The 19,506-nt window shown below is 41.7% G+C and overlaps 1 protein-coding gene across 1 annotated transcript in view; it reads right to left on the reverse strand.

Annotated features, from left to right (window-relative positions):
* The window catches only part of LOC124032299 (histone lysine demethylase PHF8-like), a 32,557-nt gene extending 16,890 nt beyond the window's left edge, over positions 1 to 15,667 (reverse strand). Inside the window, 7 exon segments of the mRNA XM_046344588.1 lie at positions 1,966 to 2,152; positions 2,465 to 2,606; positions 5,968 to 6,128; positions 8,744 to 8,873; positions 13,899 to 13,984; positions 14,087 to 14,438; positions 15,252 to 15,667. Of these exon segments, the coding sequence (XP_046200544.1) occupies positions 1,966 to 2,152; positions 2,465 to 2,606; positions 5,968 to 6,128; positions 8,744 to 8,873; positions 13,899 to 13,984; positions 14,087 to 14,184 (804 nt within the window). The 5' untranslated portion in view covers positions 14,185 to 14,438; positions 15,252 to 15,667.
* Positions 15,668 to 19,506: the final 3,839 nt, after the last annotated feature.

Raw genomic sequence — 19,506 nt, forward strand, 5'->3', positions numbered from 1 at the left:
AAAGGAACCACCAGCTTTCATATGTTCTGAGCTTAAAGAACTTAAACATTAGCTTTCTTACATGGCACATATTGCACTTTTACTTTCTTCTCCAACACTTTGTTTTTGCATTATTTAAACCAAATTGAACATGTTTCATTATTTATTTGAGGCTAAATTGATTTTATTGATATATTATATGAAGTTAAAATAAGTGTTCATTCAGTATTGTTGTAATTGCCATTATTACAAATACATTTAAAAAATGAAATCAATTTTTATAAATCGGCATCGGCTTTTTTTGGTCCTCCAATAGTCAGTATCAGCGTTGAAAATTCATAAATCGGTCGACATCTAATGCAGACCCATGCACAGAGCCTGTCTGGCCAGCATGTTAGCAGCAGAGTTCATTTTCATCCATCAGGCAGACACAGCACGTACAATTATGAACAATGTAAAGGCAGTAATGGATAAAATACATTTAAATGTTAAATCTCCCATAACACCTCTATATAGTGAGAATGACAAACATTAGGAACACCTTCCTAATATTGAGTTGCAACCCCATCGCTGTTAGAAACTTAGAAAGATATAAAGATACCACAACTAGGAAGATAAGAAAACCAATAGAACAGGAGAGAAATGACATGAGGAAGTCTCATGTTACTCCTATGACCAGAAAAAGTGAAATATTCCTTGATATCAAAAAAGGCAAGGCACAAATAATAACATTAGCATAGCCTTGGGAAGTAGGGTGGCTGAGGGTTCTGAAAAATCAGAATGAAAAAAAAAAAGTTTGGGGGGGGGGGAATATTTTCACAAAAGTGGTGCAGTGGGCCTTTACTAGTCAGGCACTAGGGCTGCAGAATCAAGTGCATCTACCGTCAACAGCTCCAAACAAATAGGAAGACAAGGCATTATTGTTGGGTTTTTCACAGAAATGTTTGGCGATCCACTAGGAATGGCTTGGAGATCAACCGATAGGGGACCACTAGTTTAGAGAGTGATTAGAGGAACAATAGAGTGCAGAGTCCCAGGCCATTAGCAGGTTTGGTAGGCTACAAATCAGCGCCCTTCATTTTCACAGGATTATCTTGACCAACAGTCACAGGGAATTTGACTGCGGTCATGACTCGTGACTGCCGGTGTGGCGGTAATACGGTCACTGCAACTGTCCTACGCCTGGCATCTACTAACCATAACTTTTCAAAAGGCACTTAAATGTTTTTGTCTTGCCTATTCATCCTCTGAATGGCACACATACACAATTCATGTCTCAATTGCCTCAAGGCTTAAAAAGCCTTCTTTAACCGTCTCCTCCCCTTCATCATCTACACTGATTGAAGTGGATTTAACAAGTACCATCATTAAGGGATCATGGCTTTCACCTGGTCAGTCTCATGAAAAGAGCAGGTATTTTTAATGTTTTGTATTTGTTATTTCACCTTTATTTAACCAGGTAGGCTCGTTGAGAACAAGTTCTCATTTGCAACTGCGACCTGGCCAAGATAAAGCAAAGCAGTTCGACACATACAACACAGAGTTACGCATGGAATAAACAAACATACAATCAATAATACAGTAGAAAAATCTATACACAGCATGTGCAAATAAGGTAGGATAAGAGAGGTAAAGGCAATACATATGCCATGGTGGCAGAGTAATTAAAATATAGCAATTAAACACTGGACTGGTAGGATGTGCAGAAGATGAATGTGCAAGTTGAGATACTGTGGTGCAAAGGAACAAGATATAACAGAATGGGGATGAGGTAGATTGGATGGGCTATTTACAGATGAGCTATGTACAGGTGCAGTGATCTGTGAGATGCTCTGACAGCTGGTGCTTAAAGCTAGTGAGGGAGGTAAGAGTCTCACTGTATAACTATCCAATTGTGCATGTCAGCACAGCATGAAGATTGTGAAAAGGGACAGTTGGCACTACGCAATCTGGCCCCCAATTGTCCCATAACGGCGCTCTTCTTACCCGTAGTACATGGTACCAGACAGAGGTGCCTCCGAAGTCGATGTGGAAGTCTGTGTAGCTGTCCTTGACCCCCATGAGGCAGTACTTCTGGACGTTGGGCCGCTCAAACACTGACTCCTCAGGCCACAGGTTCTCTACCCACGATAGCTTCCTCACTATCTTTGGAGTCTCCACCAGATTGGACAGCCTGGTACAGAACATTGACATTTTGTATATTTAAAACACCAGATTTTACAACATAATTAAAATATTTTCTGCAGAAACAATTATTATGCCAAGTAATTTCTTACACTCTCAGTATGGCTCTGGAAAAATTTAACTTTTAATCAACCAACTGATGTACTGGTGACAAGGAAGAACCCTAGAAAGCAATACTAACCAATGAGTGGACCGGAAGACCCCTAAAGACCAATACCAACCAATGAGTGGACCAGAAGACCCCTAAAGACCAATACCAACCAATGAGTGGATCGAAGTGACCTAAGAACAAGCAGTGTACCTGGTCTCAGAGAACTCCAGGCTGATGACATTGAGGACCCGGTCTCTGTTGGGGCTGTTGTAGTACTCCACAAAGTCCCCTAGACACATCTTCAGGTCAGCTTGGCGAGACACGTCAATCACATCAATGACCCTGTCTGGACCTACAGACAACACGCAATCAACACAATCACATCTTGCTGCTCCCCAGACTTTATTATCCTATAGTGATCAGGGCTGTTACAGTGAGCGTATTACCACCACACCAGCGGTCACGAGTCATGGTGGCAGTCAAATTCATCATGACCGTTTAGTCACGGTAATTAGGCTTATCCAAGGTCTGACACTAAACACGTGTATGTGACCAATACATTTGATTTCATGCTGCTGATGGTCATTAGAAGCCTACCAAACTTTCCAACTGCCTGGTACTCAGTACTCGATTGTCCCTCTAATCACTGACATCAATGCAAATGTAATTGAAAATCTAATCAAACACTTCATGAGCCCATGAGCTCATGTTGCACAACATTTCTATAGGCTATGGAATTATGTGCAAAAACAGAATGATGGCCTCTATTAAAAAGAGGATGCCATCAGATTTCTATAGGCTAGGCCTACTGTATATATATATTTCTCAATTGTCCTAATATTAAGCACATTGCTCTCTTTACAACAGGAGTATAGCCTACCTGGCTGGCATGAAAATTAACCATGAGAAAAGAGTCCTCCATTTGCTATTTAAGTGCATAGATTACATTACTTTCTGCTGCCCCGGTTTTGATACAGGTGCATGAGAATGTCCATTCTTAATCAAAACACATTTCACACATATATTACTTAGTATATGTAAAGACACAGTTAAATCGAGAATAGTCTGAAGGGTGACACTATTAGCCTATCACTGAATGATGCCCAGCTTGTGTGCAGTAAGGCAAGAAACTCATGCCTTTTTCAAATCATAGTATCACACCTCATGTAGTCTAGCCCATAGGCCTATATGTTTTAATAAGGTTAGTATCACACCTCATGTTGTCTAGCCCATAGGCCTATATGTTTTAATAAGGTTAGTATCACACCTCATGTAGTCTAGCCCATAGGCCTATATGTTTTAATAAGGTTAACATCACCCAAGGCCTATATGTTTTAATAAGGTTAGTATCACACCTCATGTAGTCTATGTTTTAATAAGGTCAGTATCACACCTCATGTAGCCTAGCCCATAGGCCTAAATGTTTTAATAAGGTTAACATCACAACTGAAGTGGCCAAATAACTTCTCAAAATGAAGCACATTAATTAGCTTTTCAACAGGTGTAGAGCCTAACTAGCATATATACGCAGCACGGGAGTTTCTAGTTTGGGGAAGATAATTTTCACCATAAAAATGCACCTTTCTAATAAAATCATTATATGCATAATGGCATTTGCGGTCACGTTAGAGTTATCCCGCTAATGGAGCATTAACACTTATAGCCTACTGCCATGTGCGCATTGCTGCGCTTACAATGTGAAGAAATAGCCTATTAGTTTATCAACACTAGGTTACATACTCTGATAACCTACACTGAGTACCAGCTAAAACATTCTGGTCTGTTGTGTTAGCCTCATTGCTTAAAAAAGTTTGTTTGATGGTAGTGGTTGCATTGATTTGGGATCTATCACATCCCACAACTGTTCCAGACCATATCTGGAATATTTATTTCTCGCACAGAATAGGTCGACTTTTGTACCTTGGGGGATAGTAGATGGACATAGGCTAGTGCTTTGCTGTTCGTTAGGCCTTACTCATCTTTTTGGCTCACGAAAAGTATTTGTGGACAGTTTTTCCAATATCTTCAATATGCGCTTCGGAATGGGATGCACGCAGTTGCGTCCCTGATGTGTCCGTCTTCACTTGTAGCCTGTGAGAAAAGACCCAATCACGTGACGGAGAGACATTTGGGGCGGCAGGGTAGCCTAGTGGCTAGAGTGTTGGTCTATTAACCGGAAGGTTGCAAGTTCAAACCCCCGAGCTGACAAGGTACAAATCTGCCGGTCTGCCCCTGAACAGGCAGTTAACCCACTGTTCCTAGGCCGTCATTGAAAATAAGAATTTGTTCTTAACAGACTTGCCTAGTTAAATGAAGGTAAAATTGAAAAGATAAAAATACAATTTGAGTGAGGTGCTCTGGATCATGCAGCTGGGAGAAGGGAAGTATAATTATTATATTCAGCCCAGGGCACAATGGCCACTGTCCTCAAAAGGCATGGATTAGGGGGCATTACAGCCACACAGGGGGGATGCTGCCAGGAAATTCAAGGAATTATCAAATACTTGTCAAATTGTGAATGAGAGACTGATGAAGTATGTACAGCCTGTGCAAAACAGAGCAGAGCTCATGCACCTTTTTCAAATCATCATTAGAGTTGCATTATGCAGCCTTAGAATGTATTAAACATATAAATATTAAGCCCAACATTTGTATCACAACTAAAGTTACATAAATAACCACTCAACACAGATTAGTGTGCACTCAGAATTTGTTTGGAGAAAATATCCTTTCTATTTTATTCAGCTATGTTCAATTGTATTCTTCATACTATAACATAAAATAATGCCATGGAATTCTAAGCAAAGCTTGTCTGCTAAATGTACTAGTGTTGCCCACAGCCATATGGCATAGAGAGATCAGGGCCTAACATAAGGACAACGCATTGTATTCTATTCTTTACTTCTGAAATAGACTACATTTTCTACATATCACGTTTCTTTAGACCTGTCTAAAATAAATAATGGCTTTAACGTGATGTGTAGGCTATATAACATGGATGTATTAGACTGTTTTAAATGTAGATGTTCCAAAGGTCTGCATCAGTAGCTTGTAGGCTTTGCATGGAAGCCAGGAGAAGCTAAATATGTTTACGTTAATTAACGGTCAACTACCGTGAGACCTGCAGTTATTTTCTTGACAATCACCAGCTAAAGAAATTTCATGACTGCCACAGCCCTAACCATGATCATATACAACTTCAACAAAAAAGTGTTGTGGGAGATAAGACATTAAGTTACTCTGATAACCTACACTAGGTCACATCTCCTATGGTAATGAAATGTCATTGAGATGTGATTAGTTGAAGAGCAGGTGTACTGTGGGAGGTTTACATTGACATTTCAATCATTAAGCAGATGCTATTATCCAGGGTAACTTCTAGTCAGTGCATGGGTCGGCAGGTAGTCTAGTGGTAACCGAAAGGTTGCAAGATCGAATCCCCGAGTTGACAAGGTAAAAATCTGTCGTTCCCCTGAACAAGGCAGTTAACCCAATGTTCCTAAGCAGTCATTGAAGATAAGAATTTGTTGTTAACTGACTTAACTAGTTAAATAAAGGTAAAATAAATAATGTATAAATGCAACTAAGGTAGGTAAAGGTACCATAGCAGAGAATATAACTAACTGTTCTATTTAATTATGTGGGTAAAAACCACCACATATCAAACTAATGGCATGTAAAACCAAAAGGGCCCTAAAAACAGGGAGGATTACCAATATAGTGCTCTACGTCATTGACTCCGAAGTTCCCTGGGGGAAGGCTCATGCCCAAGCCGTCCCTCCTGAGGACCATCACGGGAACACTGAAGGAACGCTCCTCCAGGAACTCCACAGTCAGCTGGGCCCCCGACGGCTTCAACAGCACCTCGTCAGCACTGAACAAAAACACAGATTGGGAGAGCGTGAGGGACATCTAGAAATTGAAGAACTAGAATAGGCAAACACCGCTAGTCTGAGTACCAATCTATTTAGCTAACATTCCACTCCTTGCCAGTGCAAAAGAGACTGGCCTTTCGGGAATCTCAACGTTTAATATGCACTGGATTTTACAGCGAAGTTGCTCATTGCTTGTTGGCAATAACATGAATATTTTCCATGACAACATGTGTTGCCTCAAATTGCATTAGTGTTTATAACAAAGTAAAAAACAAATATTTAGCTGTTAGATGGGCAAGTTGAAATGAGCAAGCTTAAAAAAGCAACAAAAAAACAAGACGTTTGGTTGGAATTGCAGTATGTATTTAGTTTGATAATTTAGATGTGAACAACCAGATAGCAATGTGTTATGTAGAGAAAAAAGTTCCAATATTTGCATAAATCGGTATGATTGGAGGATAGCCGTTTGGGTTATCGAATCAGGATGAATTCCTCAGTTCTCCTCGAGCTCATTAATGATGGAATATTCATATATGAAGTTGACAAAGGCCAGTCTCTTTGGCACATGAGTACAGTGAGTGGATTAGCTAAAGAAACTGGTATTGCCACAACAACAAGCAATAACAAGCTAGCTAAATGTCCATGTGTTTCGATCGGTCCCCAAATTAATATAGCTGGTTAACAGTTGGTTTTGGTATTTTAACTTTTATATCATGAACGCGTCTGGTGCGGATGGACAAAATCAACATGCGCACAATTTGACAGTAAACTCTATGTGGATGTCATGGTATTATGATGCAAAATTCTACACACATCAAGTGTGTTTTATGTTTCCGTCTACGGAACATTGCCACATTAGACCCATGACGTCACAGCCTGAAGCTGAGCAACTCATCCATGCCTTCATCTCATCCCGTCTGGATTATCATAACGCCGTTTGTTGGCGCATCTGCCAAGCGCCTACGGCTACAATATGTCCAGAACTGTGCTGCACGTTTCCTACCCACACCTCCACTGGCTCCTCATATGCTCACGCGTTGACTTTAAAATTCTGGTTCACACCAACCAAGCTATCCACAACTCTGGACCCAAGTACCAGTCTGACCTCATCCTAACCTCCTGCCCCACACACACCCTTCGTTCATCCAGGTCCATCTCCCTTCAGCAGCCTCACAGCAGACTGGACACTGAACACACACGCAATAGCGCCTCTTCAACCTCAGGAGGCTGAAAAAAATGTAGCTCGTCACCAAAAACTCACTAACTTTTACAGATGCACAATTGAGAACATCCTGTTGGGCTGTATTACCGCCTGGTACGGCGACTGCACCGCCCACAATCGCAGGGCTCTCCAGAGGGTGGTGTGGTCTGCACAACGCATCACCGGGGCAAACTACCTGCCCTCCAGGACACCGACAACACCCGGTGTCACAGGAAAGCAAAAAAAGATCAAGGGCAATAACCACCCGAGCCACTGCCTGTTTACCCCGCTATCATCCAGAAGGTGAGGTCAGTACAGGTGCATCAAAGCAGGGACAGAGAGATAGAAAAACAGCTTCTATGTCAATGTCATCAGATTGTTAAACAGCCACCAGTAGCACAGAGAAGTGGCTGCCTACCTACAGACATATCATTGGCCACTTTAATAAATGGAACACTAGTCACTTCAATAATGTTCACATATCTTACATTACTCATCTCATATGTATATAACGTCCTTCACTATCTATTCTTCACTATCTATTGCATCTTAGCCGCTCTGTCACTGCTCATCCATATATTTTACATTTATATATTCTTATCTCATTCCTTTAGTAGATTGTGTATTAGGTTATGTTGTAGAATTTGATATGGTTACTCTTTGGCTGTGGAACACACTTCCAGTCACTATCAGGGCTGCAGAGTTTCTGGCATGGTTTAAGGCACAGTTAAAAACAGAGCTTTATAGAAAATGACTATTTTATTTGTTATTTTCTTCAGAGCCTCAGGTGTGAGAAAAGCACTTTACAAATGAAATGTCTTATTATTACTTCAACGGAGGGAACCAGGGCAGAACTGTAGAGCTAGAAATAATTAGTGTCACTCCACAATGATACATTAACTGAATACAAAATGCAGATTTAAAAGGCCATATTCTGGACCACTCGGATAGAGTTGAGACACTATACTGTATGTCAAATAAAATTAATTAAAATGTTATTGATCACATGCGCCAAATACAACAGGTGTAGACTTTACATTGAAATGTTTACTGTGGTCCTTCTGTAGCTCAGTTGGTAGAGCATGGCGCTTGTAACGCCAGGGTAGTGGGTTCAATCCCCGGGACCACCATACGTAGAATGTATGCACACATGACTGTAAGTCGCTTTGGATAAAAGCGTCTGCTAAATGGCATATATTACTAACGAGCCCATTCCCAACACTGCAGAGTTAAAAAGTAAGACAAATATATGTACGCAAGCAGAAGCTTTACGCTTGAATTCATTTAGGTGTCAGATTGGGTTCTTCCTCTGGGAGGGGGTGATTATAGGTAAATGTAAATAGTAGATATAAAGACAGTGTGGAAGAGAATGAACATGTACTGTATAGACATAATGTAATATGGTAGGTTTACCTTGGGAAGGTGCGGCTACGTAGCTCACTGACAAACTGTGGAGTGCCAGTCTTTACCGGTCGACCAGAAGTGGCTCTTCCTCCAGTGGCTCCAGCATCAGCCTGCTTGGTTCCTCCACGCCGCTTTCTCACTGCAGAACATAAAGGGGACAACAACAGATTGGGATTACAACCAGAACCACACTACTAAAGGCAGACCAGAAGGCCAAAGACTCAGAGGAATTGGCATGTGTATTCCTGTAGAGCTGGGTTTACTAAATCAAATCAAATTTTATTTGTCACATACACATGGTTAGCAGATGTTAATGCGAGTGTAGCGAAATGCTTGTGCTTCTAGTTCCGACAAAGCAGTAATAACCAACAAGTAATCTAACTAACAATTCCAAAACTATTGTCTTATACACAGTGTAAGGGGATAAAGAATATGTACATAAAGATATATGAATGAGTGATGGTACAGAGCAGCACAGGCAAGATACAGTAGATGGTATCGAGTACAGTATATACATATGAGATGAGTATGTAAACAAAGTGGCATAGTTAGTGGCTAGTGATACATGTATTACATAAGGATGCAGTCGATGATATAGAGTACAGTATATACGTATGCATATGAGATTAATAATGTAGGGTATGTAACATTATATTAGGTAGCATTGTTTAAAGTGGCTAGTGATATATTTTACATCATTTCCCATCAATTCCCATTATTAAAGTGGCTGGAGTTGAGTCAGTGTCAGTGTGTTGGCAGCAGCCACTCAGTGTTAGTGGTGGCTGTTTAACCGTCTGATGGCCTTGAGATAGAAGCTGTTTTTCAGTCTCTCGGTCCCAGCTTTGATGCACCTGTACTGACCTCCCCTTCTGGATGATAGCGGGGTGAACAGGCAGTGGCTCGGGTGGTTGTTGTCCTTGATGATCTTTATGGCCTTCCTGTAACATCGGGTGGTGTAGGTGTCCTGGTGGGCAGGTAGTTTGCCCCCGGTGATGCGTTGTGCAGACCTCACTACCCTCTGGAGAGCCTTACGGTTGTGGGCGGAGCAGTTGCCGTACCAGGCGGTGATACAGCCCGCCAGGATGCTCTCGATTGTGCATCTGTAGAAGTTTGTGAGTGCTTTTGGTGACAAGCCAAATTTCTTCAGACTCCTGAGGTTTAAGAGGCGCTGCTGCGCCTTCTTCACGATGCTGTCTGTGTGAGTGGACCAATTCAGTTTGTCTGTGATGTGTATGCCGAGGAACTTAAAACGTACTACCCTCTCCACTGCTGTTCCATCGACGTGGATGGGGGGGGGGGGGTGTTCCCTCTGCTGTTTCCTGAAGTCCACAATCATCTCCTTAGTTTTGTTGACGTTGAGTGTGAGGTTATTTTCCTGACACCACACTCCGAGGGCCCTCACCTCCTCGTCGTTGTTGGTAATCAAGCCTACCACTGTTGTGTCGTCCGCAAACTTGATGATTGAGTTGGAGGCGTGCGTGGCCACGCAGTCGTGGGTGAACAGGGAGTACAGGAGAGGGCTCAGAACGCACCCTTGTGGGGCCCCAGTGTTGAGGATCAGCGGGGTGGAGATGTTGTTGCCTACCCTCACCACCTGGGGGCGGCCCGTCAGGAAGTCCAGTACCCAGTTGCACAGGGCGGGGTCGAGACCTAGGGTCTAGAGCAGACATGGGCAAACTACGGCCCGCGGACCACATACGGCCCGTTAGGCTTTTTAATCCGGCCCGCCGAACTTGTCCAAATTATAGTAAAAACCTCATTTTTTCCCCTTTCCCTGCAATGCCCACGTTTCCCCAATAGATGGCGCACTCAAAACACATTGACCGTTGTTGGAGTGGCGCGTATTTCTCTTTATTTCACTTTAATTTTCACTTCGTTTCACGTCACCATTAAGCCCTTCTGTGAAAATGAGCGGACCAAAGAGAAGGAAAGTGGACAGCGAATGCCGAGTGTTTAATAAGGAGTGGACAACAAAATACTTCTTCACTGAAGTCCGATCAACGGCTGTATGTCTGATATGCCAAGAAGCTGTTGCGGTTTTCAAAGAGTACAATATCAGCCGTCACTTTGCCATGAAGCATGCAAACTATGCTAGCAAGCAGTCAACACAAGAACGGGCGGCTACTGCTCAGAGGTTGGCAGCTAATTTACAGAGTCAACAGAACTTTTTTCACCGACAAACTGCAATTCAAGAGTCAAGTACCAAGGCAAGTTATTTGCTGGCATTCAAATGAGTCTTTTAATTAAGAGCAATGCGCATTTACGCACAGCAGCGGTACAGTAGCTTAATTAACACGCCGCACATCGCTCTTAATTTAAATTTTCAGCTGCAGGTAGGATATTTAATACAGCCTGTCTGTGTGCTTGGCAACGATACACGTGTACTGTTTGCGCGTGAAGGCGAGGGCGTCCGTGGCGAGTTTGTAGAGCGCGCGGTCAGGACAATCCATCCATGATTTTGCGGAGTTTAACACAAGTAGATATTATTGAGCTTGAGTATTTCGGTGTAATAATATGTTTTGAATGTTGAAAGTGATTCCATTTTTCAATAAATGTTGATTTCTTTAACTTTGCACCTTCGATTGAAACTTATTAAAAACAGACGCAATCTTGATAAATCACAGTGCGTATGTTATTTTAATCTATTTACATTTCCTCCTCCCAGTATCTGCGAAATAGTATGTAAATGCCATATCTTGCATATTCCTTGAGACAAATTTATTAACTGATAAGGGCTATTTTTCACATTTGAAAGACAGTTAATAAATTGGGTTGTAGTGTTCTTACTGTGCTATGAGGTTTGCACACACTACATTTAATGCTTTAGTATATCCGGCCCAAACACTCCCTCCAAATGCTCCTGGCCCGGCCCCTCTGTCAAATTTTAGAACCCATTGTGGCCCACGAGTCAAAAAGTTTGCCCACCTCTGGTCTAGAGCTTGATGACGAGCTTGGAGGGTACTATGGTGTTAAATGCCGAGCTGTAGTCGATGAACAGCATTCTCACGTAGGTATTCCTCTTGTCCAAATGGGTTAGGGCAGTGTGCAGTGTGGTTGAGATTGCATCGTCTGTGGACCTATTTGGGCGGTAAGCAAATTGGAGTGGGTCTAGGGTGTCAGGTAGAGTGGAGGTGATATGGTCCTTGACTAGTCTCAAAGCACTTCATGATGACGGAAGTGAGTGCTACGGGGCGGTAGTCGTTTAGCTCAGTTACCTTAGCTTTCTTGGGAACAGGAACAATGGTGGCCCTCTTGAAGCATGTGGGAACAGCAGAATGGTATAGGGATTGATTGAATATGTCCGTAAACACACCGGCCAGCTGGTCTGCGCATGCTCTGAGGGCGCGGCTGGGGATGCCGTCTGGGCTTGCAGCCTTGCGAGGGTTAACACGTTTAAATGTCTTACTCACCTCGGCTGCAGTGAAGGAGAGGCCGCATGTTTTCGTTGCAGGCCGTGTCAGTGGCACTGTATTGTCCTCAAAGCGGGCAAAAAAGTTATTTAGTCTGCCTGGGAGCAAGACATCCTAGTCCGTGACAGGGCTGGTTTTCTTCTTGTAGTCCGTGATTGACTGTAGACCCTGCCACATGCCTCTTGTGTCTGAGCCGTTGAATTGAGATTCTACTTTGTCTCTGTACTGACGCTTAGCTTGTTTGATAGCCTTACGGAGGGAATAGCTGCACTGTTTGTATTCGGTCATGTTACCAGTCACCTTGCCCTGATTAAAAGCAGTGGTTCGCGCTTTCAGTTTCACGCGAATGCTGCCATCAATCCACGGTTTCTGGTTAGGGAATGTTTTAATCGTTGCTATGGGAACGACATCTTCAAAGCACGTTCTAATGAACTCGCACACCGAATCAGCGTATTCGTCAATGTTGTTATGTGACGCAATACAAAACATATCCCAGTCCACGTGATGAAAGCAGTCTTTGAGTGTGGAATCAGCTTGGTCGGACCAGCGTTGGACAGACCTCAGCATGGGAGCTTCTTTTTTTTAGTTTCTGTCTGTAGGCAGGGATCAACAAAATGGAGTCGTGGTCAGCTTTTCCAAAAGGAGGGCGGGGCAGGGCCTTATATGCGTCGCGGAAGTTAGAGTAACAATGATCCAAGGTTTTTCCACCCCTGGTTGCGCAATCGATATGCTGATAAAATTTAGGGAGTCTTGTTTTCAGATTAGCCTTGTTAAAATCCCCAGCTACAATGAATGCAGCCTCAGGATGTATGGATTCCAGTTTGCAAAGAGTCAAATAAAGTTCATTCAGAGCCATCGATGTGTCTGCTTGGGGGGGATATATGGACATATGGGATCTATACGGCTGTGATTATAATCGAAGAGAATTCTCTTGGTAGATAATGTGGTCGACATTTGATTGTGAGGAATTCTAAATCAGGTGAACAGAAGGATTTTAGTTCCTGTATGTTTCTTTCATCACACCATGTCTCGTTAGCCATAAGGCATACGCCCCCGCCCCTCTTCTTACCAGAAAGATTATGTTTCCGTCGGCGCGATGCGTAGAGAAACCCGCTGGCTGCACCGCCTCCGATAGAGTCTCTCCAGTGAGCCATGTTTCCGTGAAGCAAAGAAAGTTACAGTCTCTGATGTCCCTCTGGAATGCTACCCTTGCTCGGATTTCATCAACCTTGTTGTCAAGAGACTGGACATTGGCGAGAAGAATGCTAGGGAGTGGTGCACAATGTGCCCGTCTCCGGAGTCTGACCAGAAGACCGCCTCGTTTCCCTCTTTTTCGGAGTCATTTTTTTGGGTCACCACATGGGATCCATTCCGTTGTCCTGTTTGAAAGGCAGACCACAGGATCCGCGTCGCGAAAATCATATTCTTGATCGTACTGATGGTGAGTTGACGCTGATCTTATATTCAGTAGTTCTTCTCGACTGTATGTAATGAAACCTAAGATGACCTGGGGTACTAATGTAAGAAATAACACGTGAAAAAAACTGCATAGTTTCCTAGGAATGCGAAGCGGCCATCTCTGTCGGCGCCGGAAGTAATACAAAACCTCTCCTTGAGTACCCCCAGCCATTCCACACATTAAAAGTATTCAGAACTAGCACACCTGATGCAATAGATTCAAACAGGTCTGAAATGCATGTAAAATACAACAAGACAGCCTGGAAATCAAATTGAAAGTGACAAGAGGGACTTACTGACAGAGGGCCCATGGGTGACCTGACAGTTGGGGCAGTGGTACAGGTCAATCTCTGCTGCTTTGTCTTCCTCCACTCCAACACAACTAAACAAAAAAAAATGTACACAATAAACAAAACCAATTTACTCAACTAGCCTACTGTAAAAAGTTGGAAATGAGTAAAGATGACACTGAAATATAACTTACCTTCCATGGAACCAGTCTTGACAGATGTCACACTCGATCATGAAGCGTGTGACATCATAGGGTAGGCGACACAGGCAGTATACTGGAACCGACGCCATACTGGGAGTGTATGGGAACGAGCACTGCTCTGTGTCTGACTGACAGTTAGCCCTAAATCTACTGAGAATGGGACAGCACTACACGTGATAGTCTAAATTGGAAATACGTTAGGGTTGCATTGAGTGCTTAATATATATAGTTAAAAAGGTGAGGGTACTGAAGCAGCACAGGGCAGTGCCAGTAACAGGTTAACGTTTGTCTCACTTCACTGGGACTAGGTGCCTGTCACACTGTACAGGCCATGGTCAGGAACCTGTTGAACGGGTAGAAAAGAGAGCACAAACGTATCTGTTAAAAACGTATACAGGGATTTGGGTGTTAGGTTAAGGGTAAGATATATATAGGCTAGTCTTACTAACAGAAAGTTTCTCGTTAGTTAGCTACTAACGTTATACTTGGCTTGCTAGCAGTGAGTCTTGACTAGCAAGCTAGCGCCCGATTAGCTAAATATAGCTAGCTAACAAGATGCATATTAAACAATATTGCTACAAAAGTTGGCTAAATAATAATAACATGGCGTATGGGGAGGCCTTGCAAACTGACAGCTTTCACATCTTAAAAAAAAGACAAACATCATTATTGGCTAAGTAACGTTAGCTTGCTAGTACTAGGTAGGAAAATAACATTAGCTAGCAGCTTAACTACATAACGTTACTTAAAGATTGCACCCTGGCTAACAATAATGGCTTAAGTAACTTAGCTATGTAAACTAATGTTAGCTAACAAACGAAAAGTACAGTTAATTTAACGTTACCGATGGCTAGCAAGCTGGTAATAATTTGTATTGAATGACTAGCTATATTTTAGTTAGTTGCAATTCAAGACAACACATTTCAGTATTTGGCTACTATAACTGCTGTTTATTCACTAACTTAGCTGCTAGCAGAAAGGCTAGCCACCGTTGGCTAACGTATGCAACGCGATAGGTAATCATCGGTTAGATCTGTATTAATCTATATAGTTTAATATCTAGTATTTAATATTTGTTCATGACAACAACTAAACGTATTGGAGTAGCTGTATGTAAGTTGCACGTTCAGAAAATCGGTCCGAAATAATTTCTTACCGGGATTTGAATTGTCTGGCTGCTGCAGAGGCCGCCGGCCAAGCATTCGAAATCGGTTAAAATCCGTACGAAAGGCCGAGGATCGATGAGGCCTTATTATGCAGCGAAAAGTATTTTTAAAATTCCGTTACTGCATAGGTTTTTTTGCCACAAATTATGTCCAGGTGTGTAGTTTGTCACCAAATATATATTGCAGGGTTTGAATAGATTAAAATACAACTACATGAGCAATGTTACTATAAACAACTAAAACATAAAAGACATTTGTGATGGAGCAACGGCATTTCAAATCACTCGCAAAGAGACAGTCTGCAGTTGAAATAACAATAACGTTGCGCTAGTAGCGGGCCTTCAAATGTAGGCAGAGAGGAAGAGGCAAAGCGAGCGGCATAACTGGTCCCGAAAACTGTCTACTCCAGCAGGTGGCGTTTTTTCGCTAACTGGGGCGATGCATTTTTGTATGGAGGTCAATGAGCGAGTCTCGAATTTGGTTAACAAAAAATGTAATGGCTTATTTGTTACGTGTGGCTTATTTAATTGAATATGAGTTTCGTAATGATTAGGTTGTTCTGAGTGTATCGATATAAGTAGGATATGTGATATCCCGGCAACTTTGAGTAAAAAACACTTCATTTCGGAGTTGGTCCTGGTTTTCATTAGTTACCACAGCCACAAAGTAAAAACCCCGCCTACTTCCACAATGTATCCTCTTAAAATGTGCTTTTAAATCTAACCTTAACCACACTGCTAACCTTATGGCTAACACTAATCTTAAATTAAGACCAAAAAGCACATTTTTGTTTTCATGAATTCTTACGATATAGCCCATTTTGACTTTGTGCTTGTGGTAACTAGTGGACACCGTTGTGCCTGTTGTTCACACGCGTATCTGCCCTGTCATTGGCTGGAATAGTCCCACCTGATCTTACCTCCTCCCAAATGCCTTCCATTTTTGAAGACATTTATTTTCATTGTTGGAGCGGCCTCTACAGTATCTGTTCAATATAATGGATAATATGTGACGTAGGCCGACAAAATGAAACAATATTTACATTACAGGGAGGTAATCATTCAACTGTAATAACCCTAACAAGCAGCTATTACACCCTATCCACCTAGGTCTGTAATAAAATACATTATTTCAACCATATAATGACAAGACGGGAAATTGAGGACAGGTGTGGGTCCAATAGAATAAGCAACAAAATGCCCATTAACAGATTGATGTTTAACACCATTTATTTTGATTAGTTACAAAACATAAATAAAATCAACAATTAAATGAGTTAACATTTTACAGAGGCTAAATCACCAGCAACATACGTTTTATTTATATGTTTTTCTGTTTAAATATCTTTATAAATCATTGGTTCCGAATCTAGTGTAATATCTGGACACTCAAATATGTGTCATATAGAAGATCCTAATGGCCTATAGATAGTCTAGGCCTGCCCCTTGATAATGTTTTGTTGTTTGTCCAGTGAGTCAAGATGTGAAATGTAAGATAATATTACCATAGAGATAAAACAAGTTGAGATATCCCTATGATTATATCCACGCTGACAAAACCTCTCGTAATTGAAACATGATGTAGCTAACATGATGTAGCTAACATGATGTAGTCTAAGATGAACATACAGTGAGGGAAAAAAGTATTTGATCTCCTGCTGATTTTGTACATTTGCCCACTGACAAAGAAATGATCAGTCTATCATTTTAATGGTAGGTTTATTTGAACAGTGAGAGACAGAATAATGACTAAAAAATCCCGAAAAACACATGTTATAAATTGATTTGCATTTTAATGAGGGAAATAAGTATTTGACCCCTCTGCAAAAGATGACTTAGTACTTGGTGGCAAAACCTTTGTTGGCAATCACAGAGGTCAGACGTTTCTTGTAGTTGGCCACCAGGTTTGCACACATCTCAGGAGGTATTTTGTCCCACTCCTCTTTGCAGATCTTCTCCAAGTCATTAAGGTTTCGAGCCTGACGTTTGGCAACTCGAACCTTCAGCTCCCTCCACAGATTTTCTATGGGATTAAGGTCTGGAGACTGGCTAGGCCACTCCAGGACCTTAATGTGCTTCTTCTTGAGCCACTCCTTTGTTGCTTTGGCCGTGTGTTTTGGGTCACTGTCATGCTGGAATACCCATCCACGACCCATTTTCAATGCCCTGGCTGAGAGAAGGAGGTTCTCACCCAAGATTTGACGGTACATGGCCCCGTCCATCATCCCTTTGATGCGGTGAAGTTGTCCTGTCCCCTTAGCAGAAAAACACCCCCAGAGCATAATGTTTCCACCTCCATGTTTGACGGTGGGGATGGTGTTCTTGGGGCTGTAGGCAGCATTCCTCCAAATACGGCGAGTTGAGTTGATGCCAAAGAGCTCCATTTTGGTCTCATCTGACCACAACACTTTCACCAAGTTGTCCTCTGAATCATTCAGATGTTCATTGGCAAACTTCAGATGGGCATGTATATGTGCTTTCTTGAGCAGGGGGACCTTGCAGGCGCTGCAGGATTTCAGTCCTTCATGGCGTAGTGTGTTACCAATTGTTTTCTTGGTGACTATGGTCCCAGCTGACTTGAGATAATTGACAAGATCCTCCCGTGTAGTTCTGGGCTAATTCCTCACCGTTCTCATGATCATTGCAACTCCACGAGGTGAGATCTTGTATGGAGCCACAGGCCGAAGGAGATTGACAGTTCTTTTGTGTTTCTTCCATTTGCAAATAATAGCACCAAATGTTGTCACCTTCTCACCAAGCTGCTTGGCGATGGTCTTGTAGCCCATTCCAGTCTTGTGTAGGTCTACAATCTTGTCCCTGATTTCCTTGGAGAGCTCTTTGGTCTTGGTCATGGTGGAGAGTTTGGAATCTGATTTATTGATTGCTTCTGTGGACAGGTGTCTTTTATACAGGTAACCAGCTGAGATTAGTAGCACTCCCTTTAAGAGTGTGCTCCTAATCTCAGTTTGTTACCTGTATAAAAGACACCTGGAAGCCAGAAATCTTTCTGATTGAGAGGGGGTCAAATACTTATTTCCCTCATTAAAATGCAAATCAATTTATAACATTTTTGACATGCGTTTTTCTGGATTTTGTGGTCTCTCACTGTTCAAATAAACCTACCATTAAGATGATAGACTGATCATTTCTTTGTCAGTGGGCAAACGTACAAAATCAGCAGGGGATCAAATACTTGTTTCCCTCACTGTACTATGGGGGGGACTCCATCAACAGAGATGAGAACCAATGTTTTCTAGTATCAGATAACCTCAGATTTTAAATGTTGATCAGAAGAACACAATTTTACATTTTGTACAACCCCATTTCAAAATACAAAAATAATATTTTCTTCTTTTAGATTACATTTTGGTAACACTTCAGGAAAGGGTGAGTTCCACATTTCCTTTTCGTGAATATCATTAAGCTGTGACATATGGTCAACATGTTAGTGTTGACTTGACAGCACTTCCTCCACTCCACTAATAATCAGCAACTATATTACTGTGAGAATGTGGGTTGTCTCATAAAAAAAAAACAAATACTGAAAACCATTATGTTAAACTCTATATTCATATGCAATTTGTAACGGTTTTACTTTTTGAACAACCATAAGCACAAACTGTTTTAGCTCCCCAATAGAAATGTCAATGTTTTGTTTTCGTCCTTCCACTTTCAGTAGTTTTAGGGTGAGTTTTTAATTCACTATGAAGCAGTCTGTCTCATACAGTGAGCTCTAGAAGTATTGAGACAGTGACACATGATGTGTTGTTTCGGCTCTGTACTCCAGCACTTTGGATTGGAAATTATACAATTAATATGCGGTTAAAGTGCAGACTGTCGGCTTTAATCTGAGGGTATTTTCATCATATAGGGTGAACCGTTTAGAAACTGTAGCACTTCTTGTACATAGTCCACGTTTTTGGTGCACAGTCACACACACACACACAGTAAAGTATTAATTCCAAAAGGCAATATGAGAACAGCCCCCATACATTTACATGGGTTCTCCATTACCATGAAATGACTTGGCATTTAGTTTGTTTTCTCATCATTGTTTTCCTTGGATGACACCTTCAATATGCAGGGCTGAGACTGGTAGAGGAAATAACACATTTATCTAAAACAAATGTTTTTCTGTTGTGCACAGCAGCAGACATGATATATATACAAGTGCTTATATATATATATATATATATATATATATATATATATATATATATATATATACATATATATATATAAAAGC

This window comes from Oncorhynchus gorbuscha, linkage group LG03 (genome assembly GCF_021184085.1).
Source record: "Oncorhynchus gorbuscha isolate QuinsamMale2020 ecotype Even-year linkage group LG03, OgorEven_v1.0, whole genome shotgun sequence".
Taxonomy (NCBI): Eukaryota; Metazoa; Chordata; class Actinopteri; order Salmoniformes; family Salmonidae; genus Oncorhynchus; species Oncorhynchus gorbuscha.